At 45.3% G+C, this 26,043-nt stretch overlaps 1 protein-coding gene across 2 annotated transcripts in view; it reads right to left on the reverse strand.

The window, feature by feature from the left end:
• gse1b (Gse1 coiled-coil protein b) overlaps positions 1 to 26,043 on the reverse strand; it is a 177,074-nt gene that overhangs the window by 3,261 nt on the left and 147,770 nt on the right. The window contains exons 3-15 of one of the 2 annotated variants that reach the window (XM_078250094.1): positions 22,812 to 23,009; positions 15,308 to 15,516; positions 10,433 to 10,599; positions 9,947 to 10,147; positions 8,151 to 8,318; positions 7,719 to 8,071; positions 6,307 to 6,637; positions 4,174 to 4,811; positions 3,904 to 4,016; positions 3,541 to 3,808; positions 2,257 to 2,370; positions 1,692 to 2,066; positions 778 to 1,116 (exon numbers count right to left, since the gene is read on the reverse strand). In XM_078250094.1, the coding sequence (XP_078106220.1) occupies positions 778 to 1,116; positions 1,692 to 2,066; positions 2,257 to 2,370; positions 3,541 to 3,808; positions 3,904 to 4,016; positions 4,174 to 4,811; positions 6,307 to 6,637; positions 7,719 to 8,071; positions 8,151 to 8,318; positions 9,947 to 10,147; positions 10,433 to 10,599; positions 15,308 to 15,516; positions 22,812 to 23,009 (3,474 nt within the window). The remainder of the gene's footprint in view (positions 1 to 777; positions 1,117 to 1,691; positions 2,067 to 2,256; positions 2,371 to 3,540; positions 3,809 to 3,903; positions 4,017 to 4,173; positions 4,812 to 6,306; positions 6,638 to 7,718; positions 8,072 to 8,150; positions 8,319 to 9,946; positions 10,148 to 10,432; positions 10,600 to 15,307; positions 15,517 to 22,811; positions 23,010 to 26,043) is intronic. The other variant, XM_078250102.1, reaches the window with a different exon arrangement.

Raw genomic sequence — 26,043 nt, forward strand, 5'->3', positions numbered from 1 at the left:
TAATTGCACATTTTACCTAACCATAAATGAACAATAATTACATTTTTTTTTGGTTGGCATTGGCAAGGTTAGTACAGTAAATAGGCTCAAATACTGAAGGGGAGATATTTTTTCGAATTCAAGTGCTTATTTTTGTCATTTTATAATAATTGAAGGAAACACACAAAGCGAGAACTATTACGGATATTTATTGAAAATGTATAAAATTGAAATGAAAGCACACATTGCTTGAAATGAAAATGTCTTGTGAAAAAAGCCACATTTTAGTTTTATAAAAATGATCGTCATGGGAAAAATGCATCGATAACAGCTTCAGACTTCGATGTTGATACATTTTCCATTAATCGTCCAGCCCTACACTGAAGTTTCTTCAGATGTTTAGTTTACAGTGACATTGTGTGCTTTAAAAGGCTCAGATTGATCAGATGCCTATTCAACTTCTGTTGACTAAATCTCCGGCCGTCATGATCACACATTTATTTGCACATAACTGAATTGTGCAGAGGAAGGGTGAATACTGCCCTCTAGTGACGAGAGAACACTACAACAACTGTTAAATGTCAGGTCTATTAATTTGTATTGATTTCCATCAACAATCCAACAATTTGTGATTGTACACTACTGCTTTAAGATGATTCCTACACTAAATTATGAACCCATAAAATGGGGGTTATGAGACCCACATATCATACGGGGCAGAAGAGCCATAAAACAGCTGAGTTATGAGATTTTAAACAGCATCAGTATAATCACTGCATGTTCTCTGTAGCTGCTTACCTTCAACATATTCCTGATAAGCTTCAAATATAGATTCAATCCCCTGCCACTTGGAAGGAGGAGCCTCCTCTTCCTCCTCATCCTCTTCCTCCTCAGAGTCCTCTGGACCGGACAGGTCCTCCCTCGTCCCTGAGGCCTCCCGGTTTAGGGCTACAGAGAAGTGCTGCCCGTTGGGCTGAGGGTGAGCATGTGAGAGCGGATGGGGAAATGAATGTGCATTGGAGTGAGATTGTGAATGTGAATGCGGCGGCCGGCCCGGGGTGCTCTGAAGCTCTGGAATGTTGTAGTGTACAGAGGACTCCTGGAGGTGGGACGACTCTGACATCGCCATGGCTCCACCTGAAGGACAAGATGGGAGAGAGAGGAGGTTTTGTCGTATTTCATCAATTTTTTATTAATTTCAATACTAGTGAAAGGGTTAGTCAATTAATCTAGGGATACAAATAACGATTATTTCCTCTATTGGTTAATCGGCTGATTATTTTCGCAATTAATTAATCAATCCTGTGATCTATAAAATGACAAAAAAAGTTGTGAAAAATGAAATCAACATTTCTAAGAGGCTAGGTGACGTCTTTAAATTGCTAGTCCAAAATCAAAAGATATTCAATTTACTATCATAGAAGCCCAAGAAACTATTTTGAAGTGGTGAATTCAATAAAAAAACAGTTCATCTATCATGCAAAAATACCAAACATTTGCTCGTTTGAGCTTCTCAAATGTGAAGATTTGTTGCTTTTTAGGTTTTGGACTGTTGGTTGGACAGCCTATCATTTGAAGGCATCACCCCGGGAAATTTTGATGGCTATTTTTCATAATTTCCAGATGTTTTCTGAGTAAATGATTTATTGAAAAAAATGATGTTCCTGGCAGACCTGCCTTATTGCTGAAATGTGGTCTCCCGTGCGACTTACCTTTATGTTTCTGCAGAGCCTTCTGAGTGGACTGAAGCACAGATTCATGGAACTGCTGGGCAAATTCCTCCGGGGTGAAGCTGTCCCAGGGTTTGGTGCGTCCGTTGACGCTGTGAGGGCCCTCTTTAGCCTGCAGGGGGAGTGGGGGCCGCAAGCTGTTCAGCAGGCTGGAGCTCTTCTTAGAGACTGGTCCCTCACTGGGCCCCCGGGCCTTGTCTGGGTAGACAGCTGGAGAAGGGGGTTCCTTTGGTCTTAATGTCTCCCCAAGGGGTTTAGGATGACCATTGGGGGATGCTGGGCAATGTGAGGAGGGGCTATGCGGTCTGACACTGTGGTGGCCTTCTGATTCAGAGGAAGGCTGGGCAAATGCAGAATCTGCAATCATTTGAACATGTGTTAGTCATGATGAGGTCAAGATCCACATTACTACAGATGGAATGCAGCAATTAGAAATTGTAGTTAATTTAGATGCCTCTACTTCATACAAATAAACAAATACCGCACTATCCTAATCTTTTAGGGATGAGAAAGTGTTTATGATTATGTTTATTAGCATGTGTCTCACCAGAAATCTGTGCTGAAGGGCTCTTACACAGTGGATAAGGGGCATGTCTGATGGTATCCAAGGTTACGCTCTTTTCTTTAATGGCCTGAAGCAGCTCCACTACCCTTTCATTATCTAAGAGACAGAGACAATAAGTTAGTCCTCTCTATATGTACAGTATCTCACTCACAATTTCATAAGCATCTATTTCTCCAAGCGCGCGTGTGCGTGTGTGTGTTAAAAAGGAGGTTGAGTGAGGCCTGACAGCGTGGGAGGCAGTGCGCTGCCATCTGTAGGCAGCAAACAGTAAATCAAGAGGATTAGACTAGGATCACTGTAAACCCACTGCTGCCATTCCCAATTCCTTGTCAGAGTGTGTGTGTGTGTGTGTGTGTGTGTGTGTGTGTGTGCGTGTGTGCGTGTGTGTGTGCGTGCGTGTTTGTTAATAACTGCAAGTGTCTACAAACAGAACCTTGCCACAAGTTCACCTTTCTACCTAGGGCAGTGTAAAGCATTACATTATGCATACATTGTTGAATATATGCTGCATAATATACAGGGGTTTGAGGTTGGCATGATCATTGTTTGACCCCTTTATGAGTTCCTTCAAGGCTTGAGTCAACATGTTAATGAGATCGCAGTGCATGTAAAGCAGGCAGAGCTCAGCTAAAGTGAAGCGTCAGCGAATTAAAGAGCAGACTGAGAATGACTACTACTTTCTAAAAGCTAAATGAGCATGCAATCAGTCTTCTTAACTCTGCTGAAATGAGATGTCAAAGAGATGAGACATATGAGTGATGGATGGGGGATGTTTCTATGACATGTAAAAGGCACTGGGTCACTTCTATAGTGGTTTCTAACTAGCTTGCTGAGCCACACTGATGTGTGCTCTTCTATGCCTTGCAATAATGTTCAAGTATTTATCAATGTCAATAAAAAATATTTCCTTCACTTAATTCTGATATTTTACCACTGAAGGCAGTTAGCATCCTTGGCACACCGATTATTTACTTCTTTACTAAACAAAAAGGGAACCATAGTTTATTTCATTAAGAATATCTAAGAGGCATTGTTACGCACAGTTAAGTCTTTAACGTATTAACGTAGTTCTTGAAACATAATTAAAGAAAACGGTTTGTAAGCAACAAAAGACCGATATAAAGAGTTAGACAGAATCACCCAATATATATTTATTACCAGGTTTTTTTTAGAGCAGTTACAAACATCAAGTAAATCAAAAGTGTGTGATTGAGTATCTGCTCCATACACTGGGCTTAATCAGTGTATTACTATACATTCTCTTACCTCTCCTCTGCTGTATAGTGACATGGGACAGTCTGAACGTGGTGAGGAACCGCTTCTTATCCTCTAGCTCTGGTGCTCGGTCCATTTCCTCCGGGGTGAAGCGCGTGCTGAGTTGGGGAGGAGGAGGAGGAGAGCGTTTCGAGTGCGAGACAGGGGGTGAGGGGCTGCGCTCTCTGAGCCTCCTCCGCCTTTTCCTTCTTTTCTGCTGCACCAACTCATCTCGCCGGCCCACCGTGGTCAGGCCAAACGCTCCCAGGAAGTCCAGTTTCTGTGCAAAGAGGGGAAAAAATAAAATCTTAGTGCAATGTTTTGTCATGAGTGCTTGTGGAAAGCACAGAAAGCATGTGTTGGCAGGTGTTTTACCTCTGTGGAGTCATCCAGTTTGAGTGGGGGCTGCTCTGCTACTCTCCTGAGATGGGCTCTCACCTCCTCCTCATCACTCTCATCATATGAGTCATCCAGCTCATAGTAGTAACCTGCAGCAAGCAAAGAGGTCACTACTGACACCCCACTTTAAATAATCTAATAAAAAAAATCAATCAAGATGTAGTCTGTGATTATTCAAAGCATGTTAAGAGTGCATGTGATCAGGGGTAGTGCAACAGTATGTCTATGGTGACTGGTGAGTAGTACCTTTCTCCCTGGCCTCCCTTCTCCTCTTCTCCTCCAGGTCCAGCTTGCTGATGGGCCTTCGGTGCTGCTGAAGGAATTCGTCATAGATCAGCATTGTGTCTGGACCCATCCCCAGTGTGGCTACCTGTCCCATCCCTGGGCTGGGGACCATTTCTAGCCCTTGTCCTTGTCTACTGTGTCCCGGGTATCCCTGGAGGCTCTTTAGTCCAGAATTGCTTTTCATGGCTCCCTCCAATTCATACTGGCTAGACAGGGACAATGATGCCCTCTGCTGGCTGAAGAAGGACTGGGTAGATTTCTCCAGATCAGCAAGGAATGTGCTGGGTTCTGGCAGGCCCGGAGGACCTCTCAGTGGGGGATACTTCTCCATTGCTCCCCCTTCTCTCCTTCGGGCTCCGTCTTCATATTTGGAGGGCCCTGGGGGCAACCGACTGAGCTCATAGTGTCCCATCCCTGAGGGCTCGTGGTTACGTCTGGACTCTGAGGTGGTTTCTATAAGAGATGCAGGGTTCCACAGGGTGGTGGGAGGGTGGTGTTCACGTGGTGGCTGAGGAGGTTTGGGGGAGATGAGAGGTGGAGGTGCGCCTAAGTGAGGGTGGTGGTCCCGGTTTCCTGGTTCATGGTGATTTGGTATGGATCTGTAGAGATACAATGGAACAGGTGTCATGTTTATTTGTTATAAATACTGTACAACACCCATATCTCCTCTGAAATGGATTAATAGTGTTTTCCAATCACCCCATGCAATGCAGAGACACACCATAGTGCTTATATGCCTAGCCTATTTCCCTTGATCCCTGTCAGAATGTCTGTGGGTTTGTGTGGCAAAGCAGTGTTATCAAGCTCAGACAGAGTAGCCCAGAGCAGAGTGAGGATGTGGCCAAGGCACACAATGTCCTCCAGATGCACAGGCCTGTTTTTGATCTGTTCGGTCCTTGTGGTACACACACACACACACACACACACACACACACACACACACACACACACACACACACACACACACACACACACACACACACACACACACACACACACACACACACACACACACACACACACACAGTCTACTAAGGAAGAGGCTAGGAGAAATATTTCTCCTGACTGACAGGCAGGCAATGAGAAAAAGATTGACATAGGGTGGGTAAGGCGAATGATGATTGTTAGAAAAGGGATCACAGTCAATGATATTAGAGAGAGAAGAATAATGTATATGTAAAGGGGGAACAAGGGCGAAAAGAGACAGCATGTTGGCAAAAGTGAGGAAGAAAGAAAGGCAGATGGCTGATGGACACTTTCTCGAGCGTCTTTCCAAATCAAACCTGGCAGGAGCGCACACTGTATGACCAGTCAAATTATCTATGCCTCCCTGTTTCTGTTTGCATTTCTGTCTGTGTGTGTGAGTGAGTAAATGTTTGTTATCTGCAATCTGCAGCCTGTGAGCTGTGATTCTGAGATAATACCCTAGGGTTACTAATAGCAGACCTGTGTATCGCTTCCTTCCTACCAGTTCAGCATTAACCACAGCCTCACTTTTGAATCACACACAACAACACAAACACAGGCACAGTAACAAAGAAGGGTAAGCAGGGGGCTTACGCTGTGCAAGGTTGAGAGGATTAGAGAATTAGCCTTTGTGTATTTTAGCAGTCCCACTCACTGCCTGTTTGAAATCCCTACCCACTACTCATGAAACAGCAGTCATCAGGACCCTACTTTACACATACATCAACACCTAAACTGCCTGTTACTACCTGGGAGGAAGCATGGATGGAAATAGAATAGATGTGATGCTTCTGACAGGGTTTATCTTTTTTCCAGTCCTGCCTGAAAAAAACAACAACTTCTAAAGCCTGCCAGCTTCTGAGGCTTCAGAACACAGGCACAACTGTCCCTACAAGGCTAGCAGAGACAGACAGCCAAACACCCCAAAAATAGTGTTTGCACTGAAAACATGCATGTGTTCTCAGAGCAGACAACTGCTTGTCTCTATCAAACAACCTAGGCATAACAACATAAACAAAAAAATCAATTGCCAAGTCATGTGGAAATAAATACCACCATGGCATGTGGTTAAAAACTGTAAGCGGGTTTGAATTTTCTGTACATGGTGGCTGGACTGCAATGTCTCACCTGTGTGAGTCTGTCCTGTGTTCTGGTGCGTCAGCTGGCCGGCCCAAGTCCAAGTGCTGCTCCAGAACCTGCTGGCGGAATTCAGACACCTGGTACTGACGATCCTCTTTCTCCTGCCGCAGCTTACGTTGCCGCGCCAACCACCTCTCCTCCTCATTTGCCCTCTGAGCAATCATTGAAGCAGAGAGCCCCGTCCCTACAGCGCTGGACCCTATATAGAGGCCGTGGCCTGAGATTAGACCAGGGATGGGATGATGTGATTGGACCATTGAAGAGTGGAGTCCTGGTGGGACTGGTTTGGGAGCTGGAGGGGCGGGCTCTTTGGTTTTATCTGCAGAGGGAGAAAGGTCAGTGTAAACATTTTTGATATTAAGGCAGCAACTAATTATTTTCATTTGACGATTATTTCCTAGTTCAAAGATGATTAGTTTAGTCTTTAAAAATGCCAGAAAATAGTGAAAAATGTCCATCACATGACAATAGTTTGCTTGTTTTGTCTGACTAACAGTCCAAAACCCCAAAAATAATAAGGGCCCTATTTTAATGATCTAAGTAAGCGCATGGCGTGAAGCATGGTGCAGGTGCGTTAAGGGCGTGTCCAAATCCACTTTTGCTAGTTTGACGGCGGAAAAAAGGGTCCGTGCGCCAGGCGCATGGTACAAAAGGGTTGTACTTAGTGTCTTCATTAATTCATAGGTGTGTTTTGGGCGTAACATGCAATAAACCAATCAGAGTGTCATCTCCCATTCCCTTTAAAAGCCAGGCACGTTTGTACCTTGGCGCATTGCTATTATGATGGCGGATTTGCACCATAATATTTTTATTTGTATAAAAATAAATAAATTTGTTTTGCATGTTTGTGAGCTGCTGCGCTTCCCTGTGCATGTGTAACAAGCATAGTGTGCGCGTGCTGTGCACGAGCCTAGGCGCATTTTACCAATTCGCTGTTAAAATAATGAATGAATAATGAAATGCTGCGCTATTGACTTTAGACCAGGTTTTTGTTGGTCAATGGCGCGTTCACTTCCCGCTGCCTCAAGATAGCAATACACCAAGAATTCACCTGAACACACCTCCCTGTAAGACCAGCACGCCCATGGGCGCAAAGATGGGCGCAGGTGCATTTGCTATTTTAACGACGCGGGCGCTGGACGGGAAATTGACAACTGCGTCGGTCTTAAACTAGCAAAGACTCTGGGCCGGGTGCAAGATAGGGCTACCACTGAGTTTTTAAGCAAATAGCTTAAGAAATGACTTAAATGTATAACTGGTTATCATCAATTTTTTTTACTCATCCATTAATCAACTAATTGTTTTCGGCTCTAGCTGATATGAAGTGTTTATAAGGACACGTGTTTATAGGCAGTATGATTGTAGCTTAAGGAAGCTATAGGGGCAGCACGGACACATACCAGCCCGATTAGGGGTGAGTCTCTCAGGCTTGGTTCTGTCTTCCTGCCCCCTCATGGCATGGAGCTCAGCCAGATAGTGGCTCTCCATGGCCTTGGACGCTTGCAGCTCCTTCTCCCTCAGTGCTCTCTCCTTCTGCCTCTCCAGTTCCTTCTCCCTTTCTCTCTCCCTCTCTCGCTCTCTTTCCCGCTCGCGCTCTCTCTCCCTCTCCAGCTCCTTCTCCCGCTCTCTCTCCCGCTCTCGTTCTCTCTCCCGCTCTTTCTCTCTCTCCGCCTCACGCTCTCTCTCTTTTTCGCGCTCCCGTTCTCGTTCACGCTCCCTCTCTCTCTGCCGCATCTCATCCTCCAGCTGAAGCCTTAAAAGAAGAAAGAAGAGGTCAGTGACATATGCATGCATTTGTGACTGTACGTAGGCGTGAATTAAGGGGACTTTACCTTTCAGACTGCAGTGCTGACAGTGAGGGGTGCGTAAAGTCTCCAGGGTAGCGGACCCCAGGTAGGTGCATGTGAACAGCGGAGGGATGGATGGGAGGTAACGCTCCCCCTCCTGGCAGCTGATAGAAAGGTGACCTCAAAGCAGAGAGGCAGAACGGGTCATCCATCCTGGGAGAGAAGGATTGCAATAAAAAAAAGAGAGAAAAAGAGAAGAAGTCAGTCTCCGTGTGACAGTGTAGCATTCACTTTCATTAACCTGTGCGCCTCCATCTCCCAAAGAAGCGACATCACAGGGTCTTCCATCTTTTAAGAAAGCAGCAGTGTCTGTCAGCTAACCTCAATCACCACACAGCAGCAAGCGAGAGACTGTGCTGTGTGTTGATGCACAACTGTGTGTTTTTGTGTATGTGTGTGACATCCACTGCTCATCCCCTCATTAAATCCATTACAGCGCAGTGTGTGATGGGCGTCCTCTGATCTTGCTAGGTTGACAGACAAGGGGCACGCAGCCTGTGTGATAGCCCAAAGCAAGCAAGGTCCTTCTCAACACACACAGTCTACATGATCATACAAAGTATACATTTAAAATGAATGTATTTTTTAACAAACATTAGGCATAGATTTTCTGCTGCTGGCGTTTTCTCTGTATGATCACTGGGCTGTCTCTCCAATAATGAACTCTAGAAAGTACCTAAAACACAAACAATTTTATGAGAGAATGGCCAAACCACAGTAGTGAGCAGGATAGGTCTTATCTCAGATGCATTAACAGCTCAGGGATTCCTTTATGGTAATTTCCCACAAAGCATGCATGAAGAAGCTCCAGATACAGTATATATAAAGATAAGTGGCAAAACCAGCCGTGGCTCTCTTTTGGATGTTCATATTTTATTCATAGGCATAACCTAGCTCGGGTAAAGACAAGGAAAGTGGGTCTTGGTATTAACTGGCTTGGTTTAAGATGCTTTAAAATAAATACAACTCGTTCATTAATAAAGCAAATACAGAGTTCTGTTTGTCTAATACTGCAGAAAATATGAGGTACCCATGGAAAAACTGTCAGATAAGTGTAAAGCTTCTCCTTGATTTATGAAGAACTGCACTGTAATTTAGCAAGCAATAAAGCATCATTACAGCAGCTCTGAGAGTAGTAAATTACATCACTGCAGCCTTTGGCAATCAACAATGATGTATATGTATTGTTTAATCAATCTCTTAAAAGCATATTGACACAGCTGTCCAGGATATTTTCAAACAGAGGATTCTTAGCAGCAGCCTGTCAGATGATACAATATACAGTATACGGCTGTCATTTAGGACTGAGTGTATCCATATGATAAACTCTGCTATGGGTTGCAAAGAGGTACTCCAGTGTTCAGTGCAAGGATGCAATTGTTCAAAGTGATACTCTGTGATCTTTGTTTTAACAGACCGCCTTCCTGTCCATGATGATACAGCGAGTTTGGTTATTTTGTATCGTTATTTGTATTCTGTTACTTTGCTTTTTGTTTACCTGGGACCTGCTTTTTTCATTTGTAGTGCCATCTGTCTAAGTCACATCTCTCTTCAACTCTCTTACATCAATGAAATCTCTCTTCCCCAGTTTAATAAATATACAAATAAAGAACATCAATATTTTACCTCTGGTAACATGAATTCAAGGTCAGCTATACACTAATGTGTTTACTGCTGAGTCAAAGCATATACTTAGTTTAGTCATATGCGCTGGTTTGCACAATTTGCTCTCTGAGGAAATGGGTGCCAAGTCAACAAAACAAATGAATAGAGAGGCTTACCTGTATGGTGTGAAGGAGGGGTGGGGCAGGTAGCTGGGGTGGTAGTATGCAGCTGCAGCGGCTGCGGCGGCGGGGTCCAGGCCTAAGGGCAAAGAGGGCATGCGGAGGGCATCCTCGGTCGTGGCATAGGGCCGGAAACCACGGAGGTACTCTTCTGGTACATGACCAGGGGGGACTGCATTAGGCAACTGTCTGGGCAGACTGAAGGTAGGAGAGGGGGTAGGGGCACAATAGAGCAAAGCTATGGTTAGTTTGATTTGTATGTGTCCATTGTTGTACATGTATACATACTCTATAAAACTAATTGTTTCTCAGCACCAACGGCAACAAGACAAATGTTTGTCATTTGTTGTGGCTGCTTATTCCAGTGAGTATAATATACACATGAATTATTGATCATACAGTTATAATAATACATGTAGAAACGTCCTTTTAAATTGAAAACATGAAAACTCCTCAAACCTAGAGACACAGTGTGGGACTCACTTGAGGGGCTGGAAACGTGAATCCTGCATGACAGCACCGGGGGTGAGACCAAAGGCGTAGGGGTTTCCCAGGAGGTGGGCAGGGACTGAGGGGCCACCCTTTTCCTGTGGGAGGTTCCCCTCTGCACCCAGACGTTCTCTGCTGGCCCCACGAGGCCCTGAGTCAGCCTGGAGAGAGATACACAGAGAGAGTCTAAGTCATTGTTCGTGAAGACCTGTGACCGTCACGGTTGTCAATGCTCATGGAGCCCATCCTGTGAGGGAAAGAATAGGCCTGTTTATGGTGAAGCTGCCTCCCTCACTCTCTCTTCGTACCTCAGGCACTTTATTCACTTTCTCACACAAACCACCTCCCTGTAAAAATGGAAGGATCAACATTTCTCTGAGGGGGATATATGATAAAACTGGAGCAAGCAGGCAGAGACTGGTAGAAAAACGGCTTCACTGCTTTGCTCTAATTGTAAACAAGAGATGTCATACTCATGATTGATGAGGTAATGGTAGATGTGCAACAGCAGTAATTCTAGAGAGATGATGACTTGGATCTCGGCAAAGTGTGTGTGTGTGTGTGTGTGTGTGTGTGTGCGTGTGCACGTAACTTAAACACTAACATCTAAGAAGACAACAAAGTCCAAAAAGCAACATCCCTCTGCCTCCGTTTCTCTTCTCTTTCTTCCCTCTTTTATTTCACCTCCCTCTCACCCTTTGGCAGCAAGCCTGGTCTCACTTATCCAATACCACAACAAACACTCACACACTCAGCAGCACATACACCGTTTCAGAGCTACAAAGACATCCTGCTGTGGGAGTGGGAGTGCATTTTCTAAAGATTTGGTTTCCCTCTGCCTACAAATGCAATAGCAGAACAGAGAAACTTACAACCCTTGTAAGTTGTACAAGGAAATTGTTTACGGATATACGATACGATATACAGTCAAGGAGGATTTTCACAGGTAGGGTGGAACACTTATCTCATCTCCTACAAAACGAGAATTCAAGTTGAAGTTGGCAAGGGAACAACTAGGAAAAACAGAAAGAAGGAAGAAAGGGAATATAGAGATAAAGACATTGAGAGGAGAAGGCAGTTCTTGCCCCACTAAATTAACCTCTTGGCTCCCTGGGATTAGAGAGAGACCTTACAGCAGCACTGTCCTCTCTCTCTCTCACTACTGCCTCCGATAAAATAAATCCAATTTAAGGAGCCATTACCTACACGTCCTGGTCTGCAGCCACTGACCCAGGCTGACACTGATGCGCTCACATACAATCTTAAACGCTTCTAATGTTTAGACTCCCCCTTAGTTTCTAAGCCGCCCCCATGTTGCAGTAAGGTTTAATGTTACCATTTTCACCTTGTTGTTTGTTGCGCTTCACTAAACTGTAAGACACTCTACTCCCTCAGACCTCCTGGCCCCTAAAAACCCTTTACGCCACTTCCATCCTTTCAAAGCTTTATGAGCACAAAGAGATGGTAGACGTTCCCTCCCAATCAGCAGCCGACTGGAAAAGAGGTTCATATATGTCAATAGAGGTCAATATCAGATTGTAACTTGGGAGCCACAAGATGCCCGGGCTCTCTGTTTGCTCCCTCTCCTTTTTTCACAAAGCATCTTCTTCTTTATCTGCTTCCTTGTCTGACACTACCAATAGCTGATGGGTGGCTGTCTGGAAGTCTTATTTAAAAGCCCTTATGGTATTTGTGGGAGACAAGAGGACACACAAGTAATCACATGTATTTCCTTAATCCACATGAACTTGCAGATGAAGTCATGCGCACACAGTGTGCATTTCTCCAGTCCATCCCCTCCTGAGCATCATAAAGACGTACTGCTGCAGGTACATATTACTGGTTAGCAATGCCTCACTTTCTATCACACTGTCTGTCAATCAATATCAATCAATTGTTATACTCACACTGATGACAGCTTTGCTAACCAAGTGATCAGTGTTTAGCAAAGCTAAGTACTGATAGTACAGTGTGTTGTGTAGGGCTGGGTGATTAGCCCTAAAATAACATCACAATTTGTCAGGGTATAAATAGAACAACAACAGTGCACATCTAAACAGTTGCCAAATTAACAGGCAATTATGCCAACAAGTCAGAATATTGCCATTATCACAATATTATTTTTTTTATATCATGATAAAAAAAAGATACCGGTATTATTATGAACGATATGATATGGAACACCACTATTGTTGTTTTATGTGTGAGGAGCAGACCCAAGTAGCACCTTTGTCTCAATCTGTGCCCCAACTTAACCACAAATCAAGTCGTTGCATCGGAAAGGGACCAAATAAGACAATTGAGGTTCTAGTTAAACCAAACAACACTCCACTGATCACCTTTGATGGCATTACACCACAAGACTCATGCACAGTCTGTTTATAATCTATTTATATGTGGTGTTTTCTGGCGACCAGAAGTTGGTATGAATCAAATGTGGTTTGAACCTGTGTTCAATATCCTGCATCATACACAGAGTTTGTGTGTGACAGGGGCATGGTGTCATGATCATGGCTATGACTCAATAACTGTCAATTGGTGCAATTGCCAGACACAAATTACCACTAAAATTGAATCAACTGTTCCTTTGCAACAAATTTCACCAAAAATCCCATCATCAGAGGATGGAATATAGATGCCTGTAAAACAAAAAAGCATGGTGGTGCTGCTACAATTTCACAACTGACTAGCTTCTGCTTCCTGCTTTTACAATTAATAAAACCAGCAAGTCCCTCATACATGTAAGATGATCAACCCGTTTATAAATGACAATGTGTATATACTGTATATCAGCACCTTGAAAAAGGACATACACCACACAGACAAAACCTTCCATCCCCATTAGAGAGGCACCTTAGTCACTCAGTCAACTACACATCATCACCAGCACCATGCCATATACAAAGTACAGAGCACAAATACAAGCACTCAGATTCAAAGAAACATCCATTAACAGCCATCTTCCTCTGTGCGAGCAAGGCCCCTGTAACCCCCACTGAGGGTGGGAGACCCTGCGCATTGTAGAGCGCTCGTTTACGCCTCTCAGATGGAGCCATGAATCCAAATTGCCAATTAAAAAGCAATTACAGGCAGCAGCGGGAGCAGACTCCTGCAGTCATTAAAGCAAAATGCCAACGCACCAAGCCCTCCCTCCCTCCTTCACTGCCTTGTCTATCACCCCCCTTTGAAAGACAGGCTCAGCCAGAGATACACCAATCAACTATTCTGACAAACAGAACAGGACACACACAAGATAGCAACAAACAAGCTTTTCTTGGATGCTCTACAGGGGATCCAGAGAGCAGACTCCTGCCTCTGTATGCAACTATTTTCTCTGTATTTATCCTTCCTCTATCAGACTCCATTTGTCTTCAAATCTTCATTTCTGGTTGTTTGTGATTAGCAAAGGAAGCAAAGCTCCAGACAGTATCATCTTTGTTTAAGAGGGACATTTTGATGCCGTGGATGTGTGTCCCTTATGGCCCCGTGGCTCTTTGTGAACACAGTTATATGTGCTTGCTGAGGCAGCACCGCGGAAATAGGGGAGATGTTATGACGCCAGCTTTCGTGACGCATCCCTGCTGCTGCCCACCTGACCTCTACCCCCAATCCCTTGTCCACATCACCTCCCTTAACCTCCTCATTCTTTGGCTGGGTGGCCTCACACTGCTGGAGGTACCACAAACCTAGTGACGCCACACACACACACACACACACACACACACACACACACACACACACACACAACACACACACACACACACACACACACAGCACACAAACACATCCATGGTGCTTCTGTCCGTTTCATTCTTCTCCTGCTCTTTAAAACCTGCTATGCTGAAGGAATGGTAAAAAGGGGAGAGCTACTCTCTCTTTCCAGCCCCTCCCAGGTCTGGTTGACCCTTGAACTGTGGAAGGTCCATTCCGTAAAAGCTATAGCTACAGAGGGTGAGGGTCAGGGGGGTTTGGCCAGGGGAGAGGACAATAGCCTAAATGCTACCACACATTGCTGTCTGGCTAACCTCCTCACTCACCCTTCGCTATACCCCTTCCCTCTTTCTCCAGGGAACTGTCAAAGTGTCTCAGAGAGTTTCCGCATGTTGCAGATTGCTGTTTGTAAATGTGCACTTGGCCTCGAAAATTAGCCGTAAGCTGAGATAAGAAGGCTTAAAGCAAGGCCATAATCCATAATCCACTCCTTATCAAAGCAAGCAGCTCTCCCTCTCTCTCTCCCTCTTTCTCTCTCCCCTGACTACGTAACAGAGAGTAGGTGTCGGGGTGACGAGGTGGCGGATGCACTTGACTGCTTGAGTTAAAAGGGTGTGGCTGGAGGTGGGGATGGGGGGGACTTAGGAGGCTAAAGGCTGGGGACCCGGGAGGGGCTGGGCCAAGTGCAAGAGGGCTAAGTGGGAGGGGGGCTGGAGGGGCACAGATGTTAGCTGCCGTTGAGGCTGTCACCTCGACGTCCCAGTAGCAGCTGGCATTGTTTAACGCATGGAGCCATGGGGGGGAGGGGGTTTTAGTTGATGTAGTGGTCAGGGAGGGTATTGAGCAAAGCTGACATTCATAGACCTGCCAGCTATGTCACATGTACGTCAAATACGTAGTGCCACACTATGGGTTAAAGGCCATCTACAAAATCCATTAATCCCTCGAGAGCTTGTCTGTGTGCTCGCTTGTACTGCAAGCACACTGAAGAATGAGAACATTTTTGTTGCTTCAAGGAAAAGAAAAAAGAAAGAAAAGACACTGGAATAATCAGACTTCAGGCTTCAGAAAGAGCAACTGAAAGATAAAAAGGGAAGTAAGAAAAAGGAAGAGAGCAAGCTCAAGGTCAGAGTGATGGGTGTTTGAATGGGGTTTTACCTGACGTCCCTCGCTCCTCCAGAGGCCGTTGCTAGTCTTTGTTGGAGCAATGGTGACTACAGGTGGAGTGTTTGGCACACTGTGGCCCGCTGGGGGAACCAGGACAGGCCCTGGACCAAGGGGACCCCTCTTGGGTGTACTGACTGGAGAGCTGTGGTTGGTGGCCGGGGAGGACACTGGAGAGGACTCACTGCTAATGGAAGATGCAGCTGGAGAAAGACAGAGACAAATGACATGAGTACAGTGAAAGAAAGAACATAAGACAAGCTAAACGTCTGTGATTTGCTCTATTAATAAAAAGGCAAGTGTAACAACAGTATGATCCTGTAGCTCCTTCACTAAGGCATAACAGGGGATTGCAGAACTACAATAGCAACAAATAACATGTACACACACTCACACAAACACAGAGGGTCAGATGGATGGCCCTTAGGCCCCTATTATGATGTGACAGTGATCAGGATGAGCAGCCCTGTGAGAGTCACACAGCCTTCACACACACACACACACACACACACACACACACACACACACACACACACACACACACACACACACACACACACACACACACACACACACACACACATTTGTAAAGAAGTACATGTATTTTATGCTTTTTCTTCTTTCGCTTTGTTTTGCTGGAAACGGATATGATGTCGTCTGCGGTACCACATAAAATATTTAGGTGAATTATTGGTTTAAAAAAATGTGATTCTTGGGAAAAGAATCAATTAGAGCTGCAAAGATTAATCAATTAGTTGTCAACTCTTAAATTAATCGCCAACTATTTTGATAATCGATTAGTCGGTTTGAGTCATTTTTTAAGACAAAAGTAAAAATTCTTTGATTCCAGCTTCTTAAATGTGAATACTTTCTAGTTTCTTCTCTCCTCTCTGACAGTAAACTGAATATATTTGAGTTGTGGACAAAACAAGACAATTGAGGACGTCATTTTGGGCTTTTTGGGAAACACTGATCCACATTCTTCACAATTTTCTGATATTTTACAGACCAAACAACTAATCAAATAATCGAGAAAATAATCAAGAGATTAATCGACTATGAAAATAATCGTTAGTTGCAGCCCTAGACTCAATTTTAAAAATCGTCGCAAAAAAAATAAATAAAAATCACATACACGTATACAATTTACACCTAAAGAACACACTGCTTGGGAGTAAACAGGCTAACAGCCATATTGAATGTATATACGGTCAGTGGTGCTTTCAGCTCCACACCGAACTCTCCCCTTCATCGCACACACACAGCAGGTGGTAAAAAGCTGGCCCAATGAGCTTCTCTGCTGCGCCGTAGCTGTGCCACATTAACAAAGCCCTCCAGGGAAACCCTGTAGCACAGGGTCACGGTCTGGTCACATGCCTTGCTTTCCACCCATCTCGCTTTCTCCCCCTCTCTCTAGTTCCAAAGCTCTTAAATAATATGCTCACATTCACATATGTTTATCACTGCGATTTCATCTTTCAAACCATACATCTTTACCTCCCCCCATATAGGCTATACCTTCCATTCTTCTCAACGGTGTCCAGTGTTTCTTCCCTTTTGTCTTTTTTTATTCCTTTGTCTTCCCTTCTCTTACGTTTTAACCTGTGCAATGTCTCTACATTTCCTCTCTTCTTCCCTCTTCTCCTGACAGTGCAGTGTGCTGCATGTGTCCTCCGCTCTGAGTGAGCGCAGCATTACACAGTCAAACTGGGTCACAACCCTCTCAATGGGACACACACTTCGGCGCGGCAGCAAGGACAGCAGGAGATGTGCGCTTATGTGTGTACATGTGCTGGTAGTGTGCTTTTGTGCATAAAACGTCCTTACATGCAACCACAGTAGCTGAAACCCCGGGCCACTTTCAGGATTACTTCTTCTCCAATTATCACCATCAGAACAAGAACCACAGATCTCTTACCCAACCGCCATTTCTTCCCTGCTTCAGTTTCCGTGGCAACATAACCTAAGAGACAACGTCAGCTTATGGTAGGTGCGGTCAGGATATTGACTGATTTTAAACACCTCATTCTAACTAATACCACTAAATAATAGAAAGGATCAATAATGGCAGTGAGGTGACGGTCTAGAAAAAAAACTGAAAATCTATGTGAGTGGTGTTAAGAGACACAGGGAGGGGTGTGTGTGTGTGTGTGTGTGAGGAAAAGGTGGTGATGATGCATGTGAGGTGAGACATGAAAAATGATAGGAGACAGGAAGTGACTGGAGAAAGAAAAACATCAAGTGAGAGTGCAAAAGAGGCGCAAGGTGAGGCGAGATATGGAGAGGAGAGGAAAGCAGAGAGATAAGGGGTGCAGATGGGTGAGTGGGTGGCGGAGACAGGGTGGAGGATATTGGGGGGGGAGGCATATCTTGTCTGCACAATGGCAATTAGTGGCCTAATCCTCCCCCCCTCACCTCGGAGAGCCATTACTCTCCTGTGCAAGACTAGGCCAATCAATAGCAGCCCACTCAGCCTGGGGAATGGAGCTACACTTAATACAGCTCTAGTGTCACAGCCTATTCACTCACCAGACTCTCTCTCTCTCTCTCTCTCTCTCTCTCTCTCTCTCTCTATGCATACACAAGGATGGGGGAACAAATAAGGCTGGAGGGAGGGAAGAGGCAGAGAGGAGAGTACTGCTAAGCAACAGACCTCTACTCCATCTATTTCTCTCACCCCCCTCTCTTCCCATCTCCTCCTCTTCCTCCTCCTTTTCCATGTAGAGGCAAAGCAGACTGGAGAAGAGGCAGGGCAGACTAAATAATTAAGATCATGAAAAGAAGCAGGTGAGGGAAAGAAGGAAATAAAAGAGACAAGGGCCGTCTACCAACGGCTTCATGCTCTTTTTTTAGCTTGCAGAATCAGTGTTCACACCTAGGCACCCTTCCTTGCCACGTATACACCCACAAAAAATACAAACAGCTATTATTCCTCTATCATACCCTAATACTCATTAACAACATCCCACACACTTCTTCGTCCCTCCCTCACACATGATAGTGGCATCTGATAGGAAAATAATTTAATATATGAGGCATATGATTGGCACCAAGCTGGTGTCATTTTGACCACATGCTCCTCCCCTTCCATCTATACAGAAAGATGGCCATACATGCTGGTCCTATAGGGAGCTAGAGGGGGCAGAGCGAAGCACAGCCTTCATCTCCAAGGTCTAAAATAGGCTCATCAGTTCTAAACCTGCACTTTATTAGTTGTACTGATTGTCACTTTCTTGGTGTGCAGGGTGTGTGTGTGTGTGTGTGTGTGTGTGTGTGTGTGTGTGTGTTTGTTTGGCGTAGTGATGGGGTTAGGGGGGGGGAAGAAAAAAAGAGAAAGAAAGCAAGCGCAGTCTCAGTCCCAAGCTGTGTGTGATTAATGTGAAGCTCCTTTCTCTATCGCCTCATCTATTACCAGTCCCACTCTCCCAGACTGCCTCCACACTTGACCGCTCAAGCTGAGCCCCACATGCACACACGCACACACAAAATATACAACCGCAGCAACAAAAACAAAACAAGCTGTGGTCAGAGGCTGTGGCCAAGCGTCCCTGCATAGATGGCACATTTTAGTACAGCCACTGACCCAATCAAACAGCTACCACAGGTCTTCAGCAGGCTGTTTCATTCAATGGGGGAGTCCAGCAGCTAAAGCAGTGAATCCCACTGGATCACTAAGCCTTGATAGGAAGACAACACTACACATAAATGTTTTAGTGTTGCCAAATGGCCCCTACCAATCTTGTGCCACCACCACCTTCCCCACTGCCTCAGCCAAAACATCCAAGCATAACCAGCCCTGCCAGGCAGAAGGTGCTCTCCTCCACCACGCCAACACACCCACCCCACCTCCTCCACCCACCTCCCTCCCAGCATGCATTACAACAACATCAGCACTTAATTAAACAGTCCATTTCACACCTGGTGTGCATAGCAGTGCCCAGCCAACCCTGCATCCATATGCCACCCCACCAGCAGCACAAGCCTCAACACGTGCACTCTAACACACACACACACACACACACACACACACACACACCCACACACTTACAGACACACAATAACCACTGATGCACACAAACACCGCACACACCTGCCACTACAGTCTTGGCCATGCACTGACAACACAACACAAAGCCTGTAATCTGCATCACTGAGTGGGGGAGGGGAGAGGCACACTGTGTGTTGCTGTGCCAGCGAGGGAAAGAAAGACGGTACAAGATGGCGGATGGAAATAAGAGGAGCAATCCTCTGTGCCTTCTGCTGACTGTACAAACTGTATATTATACTTAAATGCTGCTTTGCTACTGAATAAAGTCATGTGAGGTGTAAGGTTGCTGTGTATGGAGAGAGGACACACAAATGAGCTTGTTTGTGAGTGTTTTAGGGCCAGTCACAGCCAGAAGGGTTTTGCCTTCAAGACACACACACACACACACACACACACACACACACACACACACACACACACACACACACACACACACACACACAGGCTGCGTGGCCCTCAGGCAGGCTCCAGATGGAGAGGTCAGACACACACTGCCCCTATGTCCCAGCATGCTCCGGGCTTCCAGAAAAAAAGGGAGCCTCCGGCCACACACTTACACCACACACTAACACATACATGTACAGATACTTACAATCTGACAAACACCACAGGTTTTCACAAATCAACTAATTACTTCCAAGTCGTCTTTTTTCCAGCCAATTCAGTCCATCTATCTTGTACACCTTTATTCTCCATCTCTTTATTCTCTCTCCAGGCAGTGTACTTCAGTTGGTATGAACACAGTCATGACATTCTAATGGTGTGTATGTGTCTAAGAGTGTGCAAAAGAAACAACCGAGAGGATTAAACCTAGGTCTGCCTAATTAATCAGATATCAGCAGGCCTGCCTTTTTTGAAGCAGTGTGTTATCTGTGTGTGTGTGTTTGCACACACACGTGTGTGCTATCGTGTGTGTAAATGCGAGTGTACATGAGATGAGTGTGTCCTTTTTATTCTGCTCTGATACTCATTATCCATTACCTCCCCTCTTCAGCGCAGCACTCAGTACACAGAGCTATTCGTTATACTCACCACAGACAAGTGACAATGTATGTGTCTGTGTGTGTGTGTGTGTGTGTGTGTGTGTGTGTGTGTGTGTGTGTGTGTGTGCGCGCATGGGTGTGTGTATAAACAGCAGCCGTGCTCAGAGTATTAAATCAGTTCAGCAGCCGGTGGCAGTGATACTAGTAGTCAAACCTAACTAAATCCTCTGGGCCTTAGTACACTGAGTCATGGCACCTCATATATACTGCACTACTCACCTCAAAGCATGAACCAGAGGGTGAGAGAGACAGAGAGAGAGAGAGAGAGAGAGAGAAAGAGAGGTTGATTGAAAGTAGCTAATGAAAGGACAGCAGGCTGCAGCATGCTAAGAAACCACGAGGCTTACACAGTTGCAAAGGCAACTGTTTTCATGTGTGGGGGTGTTTGGGTGTGTGTGTGTGTGTTGCCTATAAATACAGGCTGTGCAGACAGAGAGGTGACTGAAGCTCCAGGGCCTACATGGCTCTGCCCACCCCGGAGCCGGTGCTCCTAACACGGGCAAAGTTGCTTCTTCTGCCTGACGGCTGACTCACCCACACATCACTGCCTACACCAGCCAGGCAGCACAGTCAGCAGGCCTAAAAAGAACAATGGGGCTTTTTTGTGCTTTTAATAAAAAGGTGGTGGCGCTTAATCAGACAGGATCTGGTGTCTGTTTGTATGACAAAGACACAGACAGGAACTCTCTGCCTTGTGAGATTGTAAATTTCAAATAGAACAGCGCGCATGTATTCTCACGACGCGTCAAAGATAAGAAGGACAAACTCCAATGAAAAAAGGTGAGTCCATGATAAAATGAAAAGGCAGGAATGAACTTTGGAAGTGGATTTTTCTGTTTGAGAGGGACAGAATGGGTAAGTAATGGGGATGGCATGTAGGGTTGAGGGAGTGACGAGAGATGAAGGGGAGAAGGATTGAGAGGGAGGTGAGGAGAGGTTGGGGCTGAGCTCTCTCTCTGTAATAAATCATTTGCAGGGTCCTGGGTCCCAGGCTGCAGTGGGCTGGGGAGCAAGGTGTCCAGGGACAGCCAGGACGGAGGGGACCATCTGATTTAAGAGCCAGACCAAGGGTGGACAGCTGGGGTAGCTGAGCTTCTCTGGAGCCACCCACCCACACACACACACACACACACACACACACACACACACACACACACACACACACACACACACACACACACACACACACACACACACACACACACACACACACACACACACCCTACTGAGGATATCCTGTGTACATTCAGCTTTGTAGGCTTGTTTTGTTTATGTGTGTGATTGAGAGATGCTGGGCACGCAGGTTTGACAAACATTTACATGTACGTATGTATTAGAGGCCAGTTTTGCATTTACCAAATATACAGGGAAAAAAAGAAAGAAACCCAAAACAGCCTCCCTGAGCACCTACACAAAATAATTTACATGGATATTTGGTCAAGCATATTTCAGCCTTAAAGGGACAGTTCAGAATTTCTGACATTAGGTTGAACGAGTTAATAACCAGCAATTCAACCACCTGATGATCAATGATGCTTATTCATACAACCACAGGACAGAGCTCCGAGAGTTGGGAGACCTATCGTGTGTGTGTGTGTGTGTGTGTGTGTGTGTGTGTGTGTGTGTCGTACACAAGGACAAATGTATAAAGGGGAATTATAACATCATCACACATTGACAAGCACACCCAAGCGGTCCTGCACTCACACACAGCACATTAAGTGGGTCAGCGTGAGAGTGGCTCCTCTTCGTCCCAGTATCTCCAGGGACACCAACTAATTCAATCCTGTGTGAATATCATCCCGTTGCTATTAGCAGTTCTGCACTCAGCTACACCAACCAGCAATGGAACATGGCACAGTGCACACACACTTATATGACCCCCCCCCCCCTCCCACAAAAACACACACAAGGACCAAATATACTACAACACACTTGCAGAGTACAGGAGGCACAGAACACCTAATCCATATGGTTTGCAAGTGAGGGTCAGGAGGCTGGATGTAACAATACATTTAGCTCTTATTGTGGTTTGATATATAATAAGGTACTAGGATCATGGTTTGTAATATTATATCACAATATTTTCATCAAAAGATTTTGCAGTCAAACATTAAGGCTAAAACATACTGAGAGACTATATAAAACCAAACTGCAAACCATAACCTGTAAGTTAATTAAAAACAGGTTCAAATAAATCTTAACACTTAATTCAAATGAGCATACACAGCAGAAGTCACAACAGAGAACACAACTGTGCTTCTAAATTTCCCCTTGACAATTAGTGCACAGAATGATTGTTACCATTTTCTCGGTTAATTATAAAGCCAAAATGCTGCCATCCAGCGGACTCAAACTTGACAGTTTCATAAATGTCAAATCCCTGTCGCAGACTGTGTGGCTTTACCTCGAGGTTCTTCCGCCTGTTTTGCCAGTTTACGGAGGGCTGCAGCGAATCCGGAGTGAGCAGACTGGGTAGCAGGGCTTCCATTGGCTACGATGGAGCCGTTGAGAGGCGACGGGGTGAGGGGGCTGACCGTCGCCGTGGTACGGGTCGCCGTGGAGATCATTCCTAACGATGGTGACTTTGGCTCATGGCTCATGCCTACAAATTTCAAAAGGGAGGAGAATGGGAAAATATTTATAATCAATAACGCATGTTCAATAATAACCAACAAAAACACTTGAGTCATGAGGACTTAAAAATACATTCGGTCCTACAGTACATACAAACGCATATATTGCAAGAAATGTCCAAAGCCAAGTGAGGCGCATAGATGTTTCCTTGGACACAGAGACAGTCAGGGCAGAGTGTGCTGCTAGGTTTGTGACAGCTGGGGCAGAGGGGCTTTGGTTGTATGGCTTAGGGTCAGAGGATAGAGGTTAGCAGGGCAGGTCACCCTTCCCGTGCTCAAAGAGCTCCAGTCTGGCTCTGTGTCTGCCAGAGGTCCCTGGTCACAGAGTTTACACAACACCTCTACTGAGCATGCTCCAACACTACCAGAGTGACTTTATTTCTTAGTGGCAGTATATTATAGTACCGTAGATGTTAACAAATTCAGCGTATACACATCCGGTGCCCTCCCTGTTAAAATTAATTAAAACAAATTAGCAACTCATTGGCTCCCTCACATCTATCACTTACATAAAAAGTGTCCCATTCATATTGTGTTTGATCCAAATAATGCTACCAGGGAGGTGCTACTGAGACCCTTCTCTAATCAGGAAGGTAGAGAATCTTAAAAACAACGTAAGAGGAAATAAACTGTGATGTTTTAAATACTACCAGCTGGATATTTTATGAGTGTTGAATACATCGTGGGATTTCTTGGGTCAATGGTTCTGAGACTGAAAGTATAAAAGAAAACTTTTAGTTCAATCCAAAAAAAGATAAGTTAATGCTACATAATAAAGAGATTAAGTTTTCACTCAACAGCAACAGTGAAAAGGGTGATTTTTTTGTCATGTCACTTTCTAGTCTCACATTTATAAGAGCTTTGTGGTTATTGGAGGGGAGAGAGGGTGAGGAGGGTTAAGACAGCTGTCCCTTTCCTTCCTGTGTGTGTGTGTGTGTGTGTGTGTGTGTGTGTGTGTGTGTGTGTGTGTGTGTGTGTGTGTGTGTGTGTGTGTTGAAAGGTGACACCGTGTTGACAGCCCCTAGGTCAGTGGAATCCCTAAATGCCAGAACGTGTGTGATGCAAAACACACACACACACACACACACACACACACACACACACTAGCGTAGTTTGTGTGTGGCAGAGGTATAAACCAAAACACACACACACACAAACAAACATTCAAAGTAAAATTCCAGCTAAGACAAAGACATGCTCACTGAAATAAAAGCTGCTTACTAACAGTATATCAATAGCACAATTAGATAAGTAGGAGTTATATCTGGGTTTACCCCAGAGGCTGAGAGGGCTATAAAAAGATCATGTTCCCTCCTCAGAAAAGAGCAGAGGCACGGCCCTGTGTGTGTATGTGTGTGTGTGCGTGTGCGTGTGTGTGTGTGTTGTTGTTTAAGTTGACACACAGAGCGGCAAGTCAGGCATGAGAGAGAATTCCCAACACCTCTTGAGCTGTCCTGCCTATAACCTCCCGGTTACCGAGTGCACTCAGAATGAACCCAGCACACAATTAATAATGGGATTTAACAAAGACTACTGTCAAGCAAACACCCACACCAACTGCCTAGTCCAGTAACGTCACTTTGTCTAGACGCACAGTACTGCTCCTTCCTCCCTTGAGAAAGTAAGTAAAAGTCAAAGAAGGGAGTCAAAGAAATATACAGGGAACTTTGTGCAAAAATGAACATAGCACAGAGACAGAGTACACTGTATTTAAAGCATGTATCAACCACACGCATAAAACCACAGTACAAACACACATGCGACAGTGAAAGAAGAGACAGACAAGCACATAGCTTCACAAATACACACAGACACACATATCCGGAGGTCTGGCAGCGGTTCATGACCCCCCTCCTTATAGATTAACAGCGTGACCGAAGTTCCTTACTGCACAAAGGAGTGGAGCCGCCTGGATCCCCCATGGCTGCATCTTCACGTTGAGCCCAGCCCAGCACACACCGGCAGCCACCGACCGGACACACACCATCTTCCTGCTCCTCTCTCTCTTGCTCTCCGCCTATCTATCTCCTCTCTCCCGTCCACCCTCTCTCTCTCCCTCCCTGCCTGCCTGCCTGCCTGCCTTCCTGTCTCTAGTTCTGCTGCTCACAAAGACCGTTTAGAGCTTATCTAACAAAGCAACACACCACACATGCTGCCTATCTCTCCCCTCCATGCTCTGTCTCTCTCTCTCTGTCTAAGTGAGAAAACAGAAATTCTTAGCCTAGCAGCTGCTGCGATGTCACATGACCTTACGCACCCACCCACCCACTATACCCTCCCTCCCGCCCTCCCTCCTCACACTCTCCCTCACTCCCCCTCCTCCCCCTCCCCCCCCCCTCTCAACCTATAATTCCTCAGCCATTTGTAGATAACAGACACAGGCATGCATGCCCTGCCAAGGCGAGTAGGAGGAGGGGGAGGGTAGAGGAGAGGAGGAGAAGAAGAGAGGAGCAGAGGAGGAGGGAAGAGTGCTCAGCCGGTCATCACATCTGACCCCTTTGCTGGGGAGCGACAGGCAGTGTGTATGTATGTGTGCATGTATAGATGGATGGATGGCGGGGGGGGCGTAGGTTAAATATGTGAGGCGCCCTTCCCTTTTTGAGACACAAAAAGAAAGCGAGAAGAGAAAGAAATAGGACATGTCCTGGCCTGTGTCAAGCCCAACAGCAAGAGGGAAAATATTTTGTGTCAGAATATCTGCCTCAATTCAATTTGCCTAGCATAGTTGTTCTGTCACACGGAAAATGGAAAGTAAAATTAAAGCAAAAGAAAGGCAAATACATCCAAAACAATAGGTAATGAAATCCATTATCTCTAAATAAAGATCTTTACCATTACATACAAACAAGGAAGTCATACCAAAAACGTGCAATCAAACTTTAACAGTGTACACACACACACACACACACACACACACACACACACACACACACACACACACCTATTACGAGGAGTTCTTATCAGGGTGAAGGAGACTAATGCGTAATAGTTGTTCAGGGGTGG

Source organism: Sander vitreus, chromosome 1 (assembly GCF_031162955.1).
Source record: "Sander vitreus isolate 19-12246 chromosome 1, sanVit1, whole genome shotgun sequence".
In the NCBI taxonomy this organism is placed as follows: domain Eukaryota; kingdom Metazoa; phylum Chordata; class Actinopteri; order Perciformes; family Percidae; genus Sander; species Sander vitreus.